This window comes from Dendropsophus ebraccatus, chromosome 5 (assembly GCF_027789765.1).
Source record: "Dendropsophus ebraccatus isolate aDenEbr1 chromosome 5, aDenEbr1.pat, whole genome shotgun sequence".
In the NCBI taxonomy this organism is placed as follows: Eukaryota; Metazoa; Chordata; class Amphibia; order Anura; family Hylidae; genus Dendropsophus; species Dendropsophus ebraccatus.
Window position 1 is genome coordinate 12,998,149 of NC_091458.1, and position 15,831 is coordinate 13,013,979.

The 15,831-nt window shown below is 44.1% G+C and overlaps 2 protein-coding genes across 2 annotated transcripts; both read left to right on the forward strand.

Moving 5' to 3' along the window:
• Positions 1-942: 942 nt before the first annotated feature.
• LOC138794094 (odorant receptor 131-2-like) lies at positions 943-3,868 on the forward strand. The gene is made up of 2 exons (XM_069972859.1): positions 943-980; positions 2,917-3,868. Exons 1-2 carry the CDS (start codon positions 943-945, stop codon positions 3,866-3,868), a joined length of 990 nt encoding a protein of 329 aa, XP_069828960.1.
• A 5,089-nt stretch (positions 3,869-8,957) lies between these two features.
• On the forward strand, positions 8,958-15,077 carry LOC138794095 (odorant receptor 131-2-like). Its single transcript, XM_069972860.1, has 2 exons — positions 8,958-9,085; positions 14,126-15,077. Exons 1-2 carry the CDS (start codon positions 8,958-8,960, stop codon positions 15,075-15,077), a joined length of 1,080 nt encoding a protein of 359 aa, XP_069828961.1.
• The last annotated feature ends 754 nt before the right edge of the window (positions 15,078-15,831 follow it).

Consider the following 15,831-nt stretch of genomic DNA (forward strand, 5'->3'; position numbering starts at 1 on the left):
CAAAAATAATGTTTCCACCACCATGCTTGGACGGTGTTCTTTGAGTCATAGCCAGCATTTCTCTTCCTCCAAACACGGCGAGTTGAGTTGATGCCAAAGAGGTCAACGTTTGTCTTGTCGAACCACAGCACTTTCTCCCAATCACTCTCACAATCTTCCAGGTGTTCATTGGCAATCTTCAGATGGGCTGACACATGTGCCTTCTTGAACACTGCAGGATTTAAATCCATTACGGCGTAATGTTTTACCAATGGTTTTCTTGGTAACAGTGGTCCCAGCTGCTTAACAAGCTTTAGGCCGGTCTCTCTCCTTCGTCATGATCCAGGATACCCCACGAGGTGAGATTTTGCATGGAGCCCCAGATCAATGTCGACTGACTGTCATTTTACATTTTTTCTATTTTATTTTTTAGTAATGCACCAACAGTTGTCTCCTCCTTACCTAGTGTCTTACTTCTGGTTTTGTAGCCCATTCCAGCCTTGTGCAGGTCTATGATCTTGTCCCTGACATCCTTAGAAAGCTCTAAAGCTCTTAGAAAGGATAGAGTCTGACTAAGTAATCGAGTCTGTAGACAGGAGACTTTTATACAGGTGACAATGTAAGACAGCTTTCTATAATGCAGATAATTCAATTAGGAGCGTCAAACTAGTCTGTAGGAGCCAGGACTCTTAAAGGGGTAGTGCGGCACTGACTTTTTTCTATAACTTTGTCATGTGGTGCTATTACCTTTCTTGTCGCCATCCACAGTGCTTGGGACGCCCCCCCCCAACGGACATCCATAAGTCTAAATATTTTTTAATTGCGTCGATACATTGGCCCGACGGCCATCTTGTGTCGATGTGTCATGCTGTGATCATTTGGGCTCTGGCTGAGGATCTGCCCCATTAAACCAGCCCCAGCTCAGTGGTCACATGATCTGCAGCTTGCTCCAGTAGCCACAGCATGACGCATCGATACAAGATGGCCACCCGGCAAGAAAGGTGATAGCACCACATGATATGACTCCTTTAATGATTGGTAGAGGATCAAATACTTATTTCTCTATGCAAAATCCAAATACATTTATATAATTTATACCATGTAATTTTCTGGGTTTTAGTTTTGATATTCTATCTCTCACTGTTAAAATTAACCTGTCCTTAAAATTATAGACTATTCATACAAAATCAGTGAGGGATCAAATAATTATTTCTTTCCCTGTAATTATCATCAGTTTTATTATAAGAATAGTAATAATTATAGTATTATTACCATCTCCAGTAATTATATATATATTACTATTCAGTTTTTTTGAGTTATGATCATGTACCATGTGATGTGTCCTCATTAATCTTTATATCTTATATTTGTTCCCATGACCCAAGTCATTACGTTTTCTGCTGCCTGGGGGTGTATACTACAGGGAGCAGGAGGGTATATATATATAGTTATGTGTGTGACATATAGGAGAGATAGCAGATCTCTGTGCGGTTACAGGACAGGTGAGACCACAGGCCTGTCCTTCTTATACATGGTGTAGGTGGCATCACAGACGGGTACATCAACTATATATGAATTCTACATCATACTAATGCCATTCATCTATTTGCCCTATGAATATCCTTTATTATAATACAGTCATATAATAAATTATGGAGTCCTCTGTCGCAGCTCTGCAAACACTGGAGAGAGCCATATAATAGCTGACAGTCAGCCAAGAACCTCCTCTCTGACAGCTGGCACTGACGTAACAGCGTTATGACTGGAAGCTGATACAAAGGTAAGAAACCTATCACTGGTATCTAATACCAGGGTAACACCTACACTAGCAGCTGGAACCAGGGTAACAATTATATTATCGGTAGTTGGCACTAGGGTAACAACTATATTATTAGTAGCTGGCATCAGGGTAACTACTATAGGGGGCACAGATAAAGCCTAGCTACCACGTGGGGGCACAGGTGTGGCCTAACTACTATATGGGGGCACAGAAGGGTCCTAACTACTATATGGGGGCACAGAAGGGTCCTAACTACTATATGGGGGCACAGAAGGGTCCTAACTACTATATGGGGACACAGAGAGGTCCTAACACAGAAAGCATTACAGATTGAGAGTTTGTATAGAAGCGAGGAGCCTAGAGTGTTTACCCAGCTGCTTCTGTAGACAGTCATGGCCAAGAGAGGTCTTTATGAAGTCATATTATTTCACACAATAGGTAAAATTTTCCCCTTAATGCAGCAATAATTCAGAAACTGATTGACTCGACTTCTATGCCATTTAGCGTCTATGGAAACTGTATAAGAACCAGGACCGACCCTACTAGGGCCATCCCTGGTGTAGTGTCTTACAGTGTACCAGTAACCCATATACATTGGCTTCAATATTCCCATACACAGTGCCTGTAAGAGACGATCCTATATACAGTGCCTATTGTATTAGAGAGTGCCTCCATTAACAGAGATATATAAGTGGCCGGTCATGGGTTATGTCATCAACATATGCTGATTTGAAGTGATCTGAGTTGGGAAGATGCTTCGACTGAAGGAGTGTTTGGTGATTGAGTTGGCTGGATTCATGAATTTGCCTTAAAGACCATCTGGTATAATAGTCAAGCATGGCCAGGCCCAACATAGAACTTTCTCTGGTCTCCAACCACGCTTTTCTCTTCTAGTAGAGCCCAGGTTGGCATGCCCTTTAAGCAAGTTAACCCCCCCATCCCCCACCCCATTCCTTCTTTACTAATCGTTCATTGTTCCATGTTGAGCTGGTCCTCCTTCTCGAAAGACTCTATGGCAGCTATTCGGTCTTCCTCTATGGCAAGCTTGGACTAGCCACCAAAGAACGAGAAAATCCTTAGTTTTTTAAACCTTTTTTATGCTGTTGTCGGAACAGACATTTTATTCCTTATGTTTTATAACATTTTTTCTATGTTAGTCCAGGCTCGGTGATGGTGAATTCTACGGTTTACGATACAGCGTCCAAAGCTGCGTTCCTTAACTCAGATGTCCTGTTCATGTCTCTATTATCTCTATTGCTGATCTCCTTCGGCCTCCTTCTCTTCTTGATGTCCATCATGGTGAGTGTCTATTTCTCCATCTCTCATCTGCAGGAGGAGCCGCGTTATATCCTTTTTGTCCACATGCTGATCAATGACACCATCTATATTACTTTGAGTCTCTTGGGCTTCTTCAGCACAGCATACCTCATTTACTTCCCTGTGCCTATTTCGTATATAGTAGTGTCTATAACGTCCTCGGCTTTGAAGGTGACTCCATATAACCTGGCAGTGATGTCCTTAGAGCGTTATGTGGCCATCTGTTTCCCATTGCGGCACTCAGAGTGGTGGACCCGCCAGAAGACCATTTTGGCCATTGTAGTCATTTGGATCATTGGGTTAGTACCCAACGTCATTGATTTCATGATTTTGTGCTTCTCTGTGCATAGTGACTACTTCTACCTTTACTGTCTCTGCTCAAGATCAGAATTTATGAAGAGCAATGGTCAGGATATCTTGAAATCTTTGACCTACGCCTTAGGGTTTTCTTTAGTAGCGTTGATCATCGTGTTCACTTACATCAAGATCATGTTGGTTGCAATAAAAGTGGACTCTGGAAAAGCCGTAGCCTCCAGGGCTGGTAAGACAGTCATTCTCCACGCGTTTCAGCTCCTGCTTTGTATGATGGCCTTCTCCTACAGCCTGACTGAAATGTTTCTAAAAAAATACCTCTATATGTTACCAGTGATCAATTTCTTCTTCTTCATGTGTCTTCCGAGGGTCATCAGCCCCTTAGTCTATGGCTTACGGGATGAAGTCTTCTTTAGGTACATAAAGCGAATTGTGCTTTGTAAATCTCTAAGAACCTCCCAAAATCCAGGGACAATATAAAATCTGGTTAACATTTCCAACCTAGAAGAATTCTGAAAGACTAGAATTTTAGGCAAAGTTGGGTGACTACCTCTAGTTGATGGTGATGGAGTTGTGATGGTGACTATATTGATTCCAGTGAGAATTTTCCAGGTTCAGACAAAACTAATAAGCTAGAGAAAAAAAAATCAGGAATGTTGGCTTTATCATATATACTTATATTGTAAATAATTTGCTTTCACCTATATCCAGTCACATCTAGAGCTGTCCTAACAACTGCTGACTGCCATTTGTGCTGACAGACATCTCTTCCTCCATGGCAGCTTAACCCCTTAAGGACAGAGCCTGAAATGGCCTTAAGGACAGAGACAAATTTTATAAATATGACCAGTGTAACTTTATTCATTAATAACTTCGGGATGCTTTTACCTATCCGGCTGATTCTGAGATTGTTTTCTAGTGACATATGCTACTTTACATTTCTGGTAAATTGGAGTCGATACTTATAACGAATCTTTATGAAAAAAAACAAAATAACGTGAAAAATTGTGAAAAAATGCATTTTTCCAACTTTGAAACTTTTCTGCTTATACAGAAAGTGGTTATACCACATAAATTATATATTAAATAGCATTAGCAACATGTCTACTTTATGATGGCGGCATTTATTAAACTATTTTTCATTTTTTTTAGAAAGCTTAAAACATTAGCAGCAATTTTCCAAATTTTCTGTAAAATTTCAAAATCAGATATTTTTAGGGACCTGTTCAGGTTGAAAGTGTATTTTAGGGGACTGTATGTTAGAAAGCCCCACAAAGCACCCCATTTCAGAAACTGCACCCCCCAAACTCTGCAAAAGCAGATCCAGAAAGTTTTTTTTAACCCTTTAGGGGAGTCACAGAAATAAAAGCTAAGTGTGCAAGAAATTTGAAAATTTTAATTTTCTGTGCAGAGATTTTATTGTAATCCAATATTTTTCATAATTATAAACCTATACCAGAGAAATGCACCCCAATAATTATTGCCCCGTTTCTGCAGTTTATAGAAATACCCCATATGTGGCCCTATTGCGCTATTTGACGCAACCACAAGCCTATAAAGATATAAAGGAGCGCCTAGTGAATTTCAACGCCTCCGTTTTATTTGGTCATTTTTGACTGTACCACTTCAGGTTGGCAGAGGCTCTGGGGTGCCAAAACCTGAAAAACACCCCTAAAGGGACACCATTTAGAAAACTGCACCCCTGACGGAATGTAACAAGGGGTGCGGTGAGCATCTGGACCCCACAGGTGCTTCACAGATTTTCAGAACAATGTGGCGTGAAAAAAGAAAAATTTATTTTTTACACTATAACGTTGTTCTAGCCTAAAATTTTTCATTTTCACAATGGGATAAAAGAAAATAAAAACACAAAGCGTGTAGCACAGTTTCTCCCGAGTACAAAAATACCCCACATGTGGACATAAAGTGCCAAGCGGGCGCAGGACGAGCCTCCAAAGGGAAGGAGCGCCAATTGGCCTTTGGAAGCTGGATTTCACTGGAATGGATTTCAAGGGCCATGTCGCATTTACAGAGCCCTCGTGCTGCCAAGACACTGGAAACCCCCACAAGGGACCCCATTCTGGAAACTACACCCCTCAAGGAATCTAAGAAGGGGTGCAGTGAGCATATGGACCCCACTGGTGACCGGCACAAATGTGGAAGAATGTTACATGAAAGGGGAATTTTTCATTTTTTCACTTTCATGGCACAAATGTGCCCGTCATCAAGGGGTCCATATCCTCACTGCACCCTTTGTTAGATTCCTTGAGGGGTGTAGTTTCCAGAATGGGGTCACTTGTGGGGGGTTTCCAGTGTTTTGGCAGCACGAGGGCTCTGTAAATGCGACATGGCGTTCATCATCCATTCTAGCCAAATCCAACCTCCAAAATCCAAATGGCGCTCCTTCCCTTCGGAGGCTTGCCCTGCGCCCACATGGCGCTTTATGTCCACATGTGGGGTATTTACGGACTCAGGGGGAATTGTTCTACACATTTTGTGTGTTTTTTTCTCTTTCATCAATTCATGTCATCAATTTCATTTTCACGCCAAATTGTTCCACATTTGTGCCCATCACCAGTGGGGTCCATATGCTCACTACACCCATTGTTACATTCCCTGAGGGGTGTAGTTTCCATAATGGGGTCACTTGTGGGGGGTTTTAATGGTCTTGGCAACACAGGGGCCTTTTAAATGCAACATGGACCTCGAAATCCATTCCATTCCAAATCCAGCCTCCAAAAGCCAAATGGCGCACCTTCCCTTTGGAGGCTTACCCTGCACCCGCATGGCGCTTTATGTCCACATGTGGGGTATTTTCGTACTCAGGGGAAATTGCTCTACACATTTTGCGTTTTTTTATATCTTTTAACCCCTTGTGAAAATGAAAAAATCAAGACAAGATCAATGATTTAGTGTAAAAATTAAGCATTTTTTACACTAAATGTTGGTCTAGCCTTGATTTTTTTCCATTTCCACAAGGGGTTAAAAAAGAAAATGAACACAAAACGTGTAGAGTAATTTCCCCTGAGTACGAAAATACCCCACATGTGGATATAATGTGCCATATGGGCACAGGGCAAGCGACCAATGGGACAGAGCGCCATTTAGAGGCTGGAATGGAGGATGGAGGCCATGTCGCAATTACAAAGCTCCTGTGCTGCCAGAACAGTAGAAACCCCCCACAAGTGACCCCTGTCTGGAAACTACACCCCATAAGGAATCTAACAAGGGGTGCAGTGAGCATATGGACCAAAGTAGTGATGGGCATTTTTTTAAAATTTTTTTTGTTTTTCACGGCACAAATGTGTCCGTCACCAGGGGGCCATATCCCCGCTGCCCTCCTTGTTAGATTCCTTATCGGGTGTAGTTTCCAGAATGGGGTCACTTGTGGGGGGTTTCTACTGTCCTGGCCGCACAGAGGCTTTGTAATTGCATCATGTCATCCTCTAATGGGATTGGCGGCCATAGCTATTTAGCTGGGGAAAAGGGACAATTCTAATTTATTTGGGGGGATTAGGCCAATTATTAGTTTATAAGGTTGAAAATGACAGGTGTCCATCAAACTCAACCTGTGTTGATCCAGAGGAAGGCAAAAAACCCTTGTGAGGCAGACGACAGTAGCCTCATCACAGGGGAAAAATTCCTTCCCGACTCCATAATGGCGATCAGAATAATCCCTGGATCAACGTGACCCCTGAAATAGGAATAAGGGACAGAATTTAGAAAATGTAGAACTCCAATGACGTGTAGTACGCCTTGAAGCGATCCAGTATGCAGAGGCCGGGGGGATCAGGACAGGTGCCACACTGGAAAATGGTGTCCTTCCTGATCCCCCTGTTACCCCACACTCTGCACTTCTTCTGGGGTCTCCCATTCTCCAGTGTGGGGGACGTCACCTGGAAAATATTGCCCTGGTGCGATACGGGGTCCTTCATATCCAGAAGCGCTGGGTCCGCTCCATGGCTGCTAAATATTAGGGCTTTATTACTGCTTCTGATATTTTCGGATCGTGCCGCAAGCTACAGGGCAGCGAGGGACCGGAAGAGGGGGTGCTGGTATAAAAGTTATCCCCGTACAGGTGGTGACCTTTATCCAGCAGTGGGAAGATCAGTTCCCCAACGATCTCCCCACTAACTCGGAGTGGGGGGGGGGCATCTGGGGGCTGGATTTGGGTGTCCTTTCCTTCATACACTCTAAGGGTACATGCACACTGCGGAATGGCGAAGGATAACCCTTTGTGCATTCCGCAACTGGCACCCGCCGGCGGACTGATGGAGGCGCGCGTCTCCGCTCGTGTCACACTCCATTATATGCACGGGCGGATTCCGCCCTCTGTCCAAAGAATGAACGTGTTAATTCTTTGGACGGACGACGGAATCCGCCCGTGCATAGAATGGAGTCTATGACATGGGTGGAGACACGCGCCCACATCAGTCCGCCGGGGGATGCCAGCTGCGGAATGCACAAAGGGTTATTCTTCACCATTCCGCAGTGTGCACGTACCCTTTTAAGGCTGCGTTCACACTACGTATATTTCAGTCAGTATATGTATATTTCAGTCAGTATATTTCAGTCAGTATTGCAACCAAAACCAGGAGTGGATTAAAAACACAGAAAGGCTCTGTTCACACAATGTTGAAATTGAGTGGATAGCCGCCATTTAATGGCAAATATTTGCTGTTATTTTAGAACAACGGCTGTTGTATTGAAATAATGGCCGTTATTTACTGTTATATGGCGGCCATCCACTCAATTTCACCATTGTGTGAACAGATCCTTTCTGTGTTTTTAATCCACTCCTGGTTTTGGTTGCAATACTGACTGAAATATACTGACTGAAATATACGTAGTGTGAACGCAGCCCCCATCTGTAAGTGTACCCTGAGGTACTCTCACAGAGTTTGGAGAATTTCACGCCATACCGTCATCTCTTACTGGGACTGTACTGGCGGAAAAGACGTGTCTGGGGGGCAGTGTACGCTACGCTACGCCCAGACACGTCACTGGATGATGAGGATGAGGATGAATGGAGGAAAGAAGGATCTCCCCCATTCATCCTCACTGGCTGTTTCGGTGTTGGAGTCAATAATAACGTATGCGTCCGACGCCGAAAACAACCCGGGGGCCATCTTTATACCGGGACTAGTATATGGGGTATGTAAATGTGTTCCGGTGTAGTGTAAAACTTTATTTCATGTAGTGTGGTGTAATGTAGTGTTTTTTTACGTTTTTTTTTTAACAGTAAGGAAAAATATACCTACGCCAAAAAAGAAACTGCTGATAAATGCCGCACTTATGTGCGGCACTTATCAGCAGACAGTGGCGGTAGGATATAGGGGGGAAAAACGCCCCTACGCCAAAAAGGAGGAGTTGCTGATCAGCGGCGCACTTACGTGCCATGCTGATCACCACTCAGCGGCGTTAGGGCGAATAAAAAGAAAAAAAAATGTGGAAAAACCCCCAAAAAACAAACAAACATCTTTTTACCCCAAAGCAAATGATCAGTGTATAATATACACTGATCATCCGCTAGGGGGCAGTAGAATGGAGCTGGCGGAGATGGGCGAAGATGGGGGTGACGGAAAAGCCCGAAGAGCCGAAGATTCGCGATGAAGACCGACCGAACCCAGAAGTGGCGGCGACGAGGAGAAGAGGACACGCGGGACCGCGGATCTTCGTTCCGGACGCCAGGATCAGGTGAGTATAGTGCACTACACTATACCCACACCTGTTCTGCACCCCTCAGCTACCAAGCTGAGGGGTGCAGAACCCGGCCGGACACTTTTTAACTGTTAGATCGCCGTGATGGGACGGCCGGCACTGGCTGGCCTATCACGGCGATCATGGGGGTGGCACCAGCGCCATCTTTGTTGAGGACAGTAATGGCGATTGGTGCTGTCCCGGACAGCACCAATCGCCATTGCTTTCCGGGTCATCGGGTCACTGATGACCCGGAAAGCTGTATTCAGCTGCTATCGTCTGATCTGTATTGATCAGCCGATAGCAGCGATCGTTGGCACGGGGGTTAACCCCCCGTGCCGACGAGCAGAGATGGCCTGCTATACAATATAGCAGGCCATCTTCCCCGATCGCTGTGTGTGAACACACAGCGATCGGGTAAACATCGGGCGTAAATTTACGTCCATTTGCATTAAGTACCAGGGCAGGGGGGCGTAAATTTACGCCCGATGTCGTTAAGGGGATAAAGGAGTTTTACGAGAATAGAAAAAGTCTTCTCGGCCGTACTTTGCCCATTACAGTCCGTTCCGGGCGATAATCGTTTGGTGTAATAGTTCAAGTTCAAAGGCAACAATCAAAGACTGATCGTTGTCTTTCAGCATGTTTTAAATTCCCGATCACGATAGCGATGGTCTGCTGGCCATTGCCTGAGTAATAGGAGCGGTGATAGCAGATGGCTGCTTAAATGCTATAGGCTACATCCCCCCATAGCTCCCCGTGCCCCCACCCCCGTGCGCTCACTGTCTGTGCGTGTAATAGCACAGACAGCGAGCACTTGCTTCCTCCTCAATATCGGACCATGTAATAGGATTCTTAGCCTAGAATGCAACTCAAAGCCTTACACCCTTGATCCTGGTTTTAGAAGATTGCTGATCCTAAAATCTGGATAGTTTTATATAAATAAGTCCAGATAAAGAATAAAACAAAAGGACGGCTAATGCCTGATAATGTCGGGGGAGACTTTTGAGGCCTACATACATTTAATGGTCAGCTGGTCCTACAAAAGTCGCCATGCTCGGCCAAGTTTTCACCAACGTACAGTATATGGCGGCATTACTGTAATGGTTCTTATATAAATGAATGTGTCACTTAGAGCTTGTTGCATATGTACTAACATAAAAGTCATCACCACTGGTATGGGATATTATGTGCTGATCCCTGCATGTTACATTTTTGATATATGTGGAAAATGTGAAATAAAAAATATTTACGTGACTTGATTTCAGAAACTCTTATGCAGCAATATCTACTTTTACTCTGCCTTAAAGCTGGTCGAGACTAGTAAAGCTCCTGGGTAATATTATTTGAACTCACAGTCTAATTCAAAGCCATTGAAGCCAAGACAGCCATGCCTAAGAGATCTTTATGGGGTTACTCCAATCTCTTTAACAGTTTATGACACCTAACACCTGTTTCTAGAATCATCTTAACCGTCCCAGTTGAGCAATAGCTTGCATACTTATCAAATTTACAAAAGAATATTTTCATAGTCCAAGTTCTCAGTCTCCCAATGGAATGCCCCCTAAGAGCTTGACTATATATTTTGCACCAGTCCTCACATGCAGGAGGAGCATTACTACAAACTCGGGTCCCTGTAGTAGAGGAGTAAGACAAGTCCAACAGCATCCAAACCCGTCCTTTTCTCCCGGGCGCCATCTTGGGTCGATGTCTTCACAGCAGGGGGCGGTCCTGGTCTCCTTCCTCTTTGCTGTCTTCCACAGCAGTAAATTGGAGAGGAAAAGGCTGCTGCAGGCTTTTCATTGGCTGGAGCACATCAAATGACTTCCAGCTTCCTCAGCCCTGATTGGCCCCCACCAGCAGCCTTTTCTTTCCCATTCACTGCACCCGTACCCGGAAGTGAGGACGGCGGCCAGTGGGAAATTGGAATGGCGATCACCACCTGAGGGAAGGCAAGTATATATTCTGTGTGTGTCTGTGTTTTTTTTTTTTTTTTTTTTGGGGGGGGGGGGTCGCTGCACTACCCCTTTAAGCTCACAAGTAAAATATGTTGCGATTCACAATGAGTCTTTGTCAAGTATATATTTTACTTGTGAGCTTAATAAAGATTTAAAGATTTTCCTGAAGACTGGATGGTGTTGGACTTGTCTTGTTCCTCTATGTACACCCACCAACTGAGATAATGGGCTCCAGCGTGCATCCAACCGCGTGCTTACTGAGGGATCGTCTAGTGCTGCTGGATCCCAGTGCATACTCAGGTCCCTGTAGTAGTCTCCTATAAGACTTCTGGCCTTCTATACAGTACAGGTACTCTCTTAGTCCGAGTCTCACTATACAATTTTCTATCTGGTCACACCAATTCTTCTGTTCACTTATTGGGACCAAATTAATGTCCCTGATAATATATATCAACTGGCTTCCTTACATGTAGGTCTCTAAGACTCCTCAGCCTCGTAGGCTTTCCTAAAATCTCCAGTGACCTCTCTGGACTTCAGTACGTCTAAGACACAAGTACTGGCCTTTTATCTCTCTACCAGCCCAGCATTGTGACCATCTAGGCTCCATCCTCTGCTCAGTCTCTCAAGAAACCAAAAACATGGACGCCCTTCAATTTACCAAAAGGCACTGCAGTCTCCACCACCAAGTCAGGTAAAACAATGGTTCTTCCTGCCCGGAACCTGTTCCTCCTGCAAGAACACTGGTATAACGTGACTCCTAACCATTCTCTGCCAAAACAATTACAGGAGCTCTCTGCTGCCAATCCTTGTCTTGTCACGTACAGGAGTTCACTTCTCTATCCTTGTTTTAGCAAGGAAAACACAGTCTTAGGGCCCTATTACACCAGCAAATTAACTTTTTGAGCCAAAGCCAGGAATGGACTATAAACAGAGAACAGGTTATAAAGGAAAGACTGAAATTTCTCCTCTTTCCAAATCCATTCCTGGCTTTGGCTTAAAAAAACTGTCAGATAATCTGTTGGTGTAATAGGGCCCTTAGGGGCCTATTCCACGGAGCGATAATCGGCCGATTTGCTGATCGTTTATTTAGGCCCAAACCTAAAATCATCGGTCACCCACCACGCATCGCTGCGTGGATTAGCGGTGCACGGCGGGCGACCAGCGATTTGAGAAGCACCATACATTACCTAGCAGGGCTTGTCCTCCGCTCCGTCTTCCTCCCTGGGTCCTGCGGCGCAGCATCAGCTTCGCTGCAGTCTGACTGAGCTGTCAGACCACTCAGCCAATCACTGGTCGGGTGCTGCGCGGCGGGACCCGGGGAGAAAGACGGAGCGGAGGACAAGCCCTGCTAGGTAATGTATGGTGCAAGGGCTGCAAGGACATCGGTAATGATGTCCCTGCAGCCCTCGCTAAACGATCATTGGGCTGTGGAATAGGCCCAGTAAATGAGCATGTACTAGGACTCAGCATTGCTTTCATTTGAAGTAGGGAAACTCTGTGATACAGGGGTTTACAACTGGGTGGTTGCCTTCATTGGCTGGACTCCCATAGTTGGCTTAGTGGTCGGGTTGCTCAGTGGTAGTGAAAAAATCCTCCAAAAAGTTCATGTGCTTAGGTAAACATTGGTAAAAAGGCATAGTCAGCTACTTGAGTCCTTCGCAGCTCCTGCTGCAACATCTTCTGGTCCCCTTCTTGTCACTTTCTTGGTAGTGTCGGCTCATTCAGGCGCTTTTAATCATTTTTCTTGCCCCGATAATCCCTTTAAATAATTAGTACTTAAAGTGGCTTATTTAAATTTATTTATTTATATAGATAATTATGTTTGACAAGTATATTGAGCGTTCATCCGTATAATGATTGCACATCAGGTCCCATTGGATATGAGGTAGTACTATGTGCTGTGTAAGTCTCAGAGCGGGGAGAGTATAAATATATGGAGGGCGGCCATGACTCCCGACACAAGCACAATCCGAGCTCTGAGGAATGGGACTTCACTGCTAACCTGCTGCACAGTAAGTATATAGGGGGCAGCAAAGAATGGATCATATACAAGACATACATACATTTATTCTGTTTGTATTTGACTAATATACTAGAATGGGATTGAAGATTTGCATCATGTTGTATATTTTCCCGTCTCCTATGGAGGCCATCATCTTCCACAGTCACATTATTTTGCTTCTAACTCCAGGACTTCTCTTGTGCTGCACCTGGGAGTAGACTGGGAGTGATCTGCCCTTCTGGACATTGCAGATTATCTACGGTACCCACTGACTGTGTAATCCTTAAGTTTTAAATATTCCACATAATAACAATCCCTTGTAGATCACTGTTATTACTTTTGTTCTCTTGTTGATGATTTTAAAGTTGCTCAGGTAAGAAAATAAATACATGAGTACTCACCTACCCCTGATCCCCCATTAGTGTCATCCTTACAGCTCAGCATGATACATGGGGGGATACTGTCACTGCCGTGGCCATTGATTCTATGCATCTAGATGGGGCCCTCATCCTATCTCTGTAAATAGCACATGGTGTAGACATTCTTAGATGTGTCAGCCAGGAGGCAGTTGTCCCTTGAGATGAGTTATACAGATATCCTTACCTTGTAGCTATGCTTTTTTCAGTTTTTTTTGCACCCATGGCATCTAGTAGACCACTCAACTGGACCATTCCATCTATAACTATAACCATGCAGAGAATACATGGTCTACTGAACTTATCTACAGGGTCAAAGGTTAGGCTACATCCACACGCCCGTAGTGCAGCTCACAGAGCACTACATTGGCCCTTCATTGCCGCAAATTACAGTCCACGTTACAGCAGAACCTATTTTTTGCAGTACACATCGCAGCCCCGTACAGACATACAGACGAGTGAACGGGGCCATTGAATAACATTGTTTTGTCTGCAATTGGGGACAGAACAACGGACGTGTGAATGTGGCCTTAGGGACAGGCAAGGTTAGAGAAGTAGGCGACATCCTTGATCTCCATCTCTATCCTCAGCTGACAATAGAGGACACAATTTCCTAGGAATGTTTTTATTTTTTTTTTACCTTTTGATGTTTTTTCCTCCCCAGTTTACTTTCTGCATTTCAGATGAATCTCACAAGCGGTCAAACAAATACAACCAAAGAGTCTTCCCAGCTCAGCAAAAACATGGAGGTTCTGAGAATTACCGTCTTTGTTCCAACATTCCTCTTCTTCTTCTTTTTCTTGTATTTTATTATTGCTATGTTGAACACTTTCTTCAAGAGCCCGAGGGCCCAGGAAAGTGCCCGCTATGTCTTGTTTGCCCACATGCTCATTAATGATACTGTGTATCTCACCCTTACACTTCTTCTCACTGTCTTGGCCCTATATTCCATCACCTTTTCCGTCCCCTTCTGTTACCTTCTTGTTACTGTATCCTCTACCTCCTTGAAGGTCACTCCATACAACCTGGCCGCCATGTCTCTGGAGCGCTATATAGCCATATGTTTCCCACTAAGGCACGGAGAGTTTTGCACTTTGCGCAGAACCTACATTGCAATTGTAGTAATATGGGCCATCGGCTTAATCCCTAATTTTGCCGATTTAATTGTCTTGGGTGCCGTAGATAGTGGTATTTTCTTACTGCATCTAAAATGTACCCGAACATCCCTCCGCTTCACCGAAATGCAAAACCTGATCAGAGATTTTGTCTACATCTCAACTTTTTCCCTGGTGGGACTGATCATCATTTTCACTTACACGAGGATCACGATGGTGGCCATGAAGCTTGGTTCTGGAAAGGCGTCTGCAGTCAAGGCTGGAAAGACAGTGCTGCTCCACGCGGTTCAGTTAATAATATGTATGACTCCTTTTGCCAATACCTTACTGGAGATGTTACTTAAGGACTATAGTATTGTACTACCAATAATCAACTTCTGCTTCTTCATGTGTCTTCCAAGGTTCCTCAGTCCTTTTATATATGGAATCAAGGATGAATATTTCCAAAAACACATGAAAAGATATGTGATATGCAAATCCCGAAAATGTGATCCAATTTAACATATTATATAGAGAGATACATTGTTATGATAGGGTCCAAAGAAAAAAAAAGCGAGGTAGAACCAATTCCTCCCAGGTTGCCATTTTATGCAATTGCTCTTTTTATACAGATATAACATTAAATCCACCCGCAAAATATTGTGTTGGTTCCACAGTGCTATGATCCAATAAGGCCATGGCTCTATCACCCTGTCATATGATGAAACATCCACATGATGCCAGGACACAAGGTCTCCAGCAGAACATCTGTAGACATGTGGTTTAGAAAAATAGAAATAGAAAACAGGGTGTTGGCTGGCTCTCGAGAGGTCTGTGTTGTGGGACCAAAGAGGTAATGTCTCACCTTTAGGACAGCACCATAAAAGCATGTGGGGACAATCAGCTCTCTGGCACCACGTCTGGATTTATATCCATCTTCTCAGCACAAGAGAAGTTCTGTCTCAGGACTTCTCTTGTGCTGCACCTTGGGGTGCACATACAGAAATCTGCTAATATATATATAACCATCATTGGCTAATGAAATTCCGTGATGGAAGAAAATTACTTCTGCCTCTTGTTGCTTGAGAGTGACCAAAGGCAATGGATGAGGAGGACTATTGAGGAGGACCATTAACCAGTGTTGCATTGGGGACCAAAAATAAAATTTCAGGTTATTGGGAAGAAGTTGTAGTGGCCCCATAAGGCTGATGTGTGATGGGGCGTGTAGTCTACTGTACAGCATAAGATGACTGATACTGTATCAAGATATAAAGTT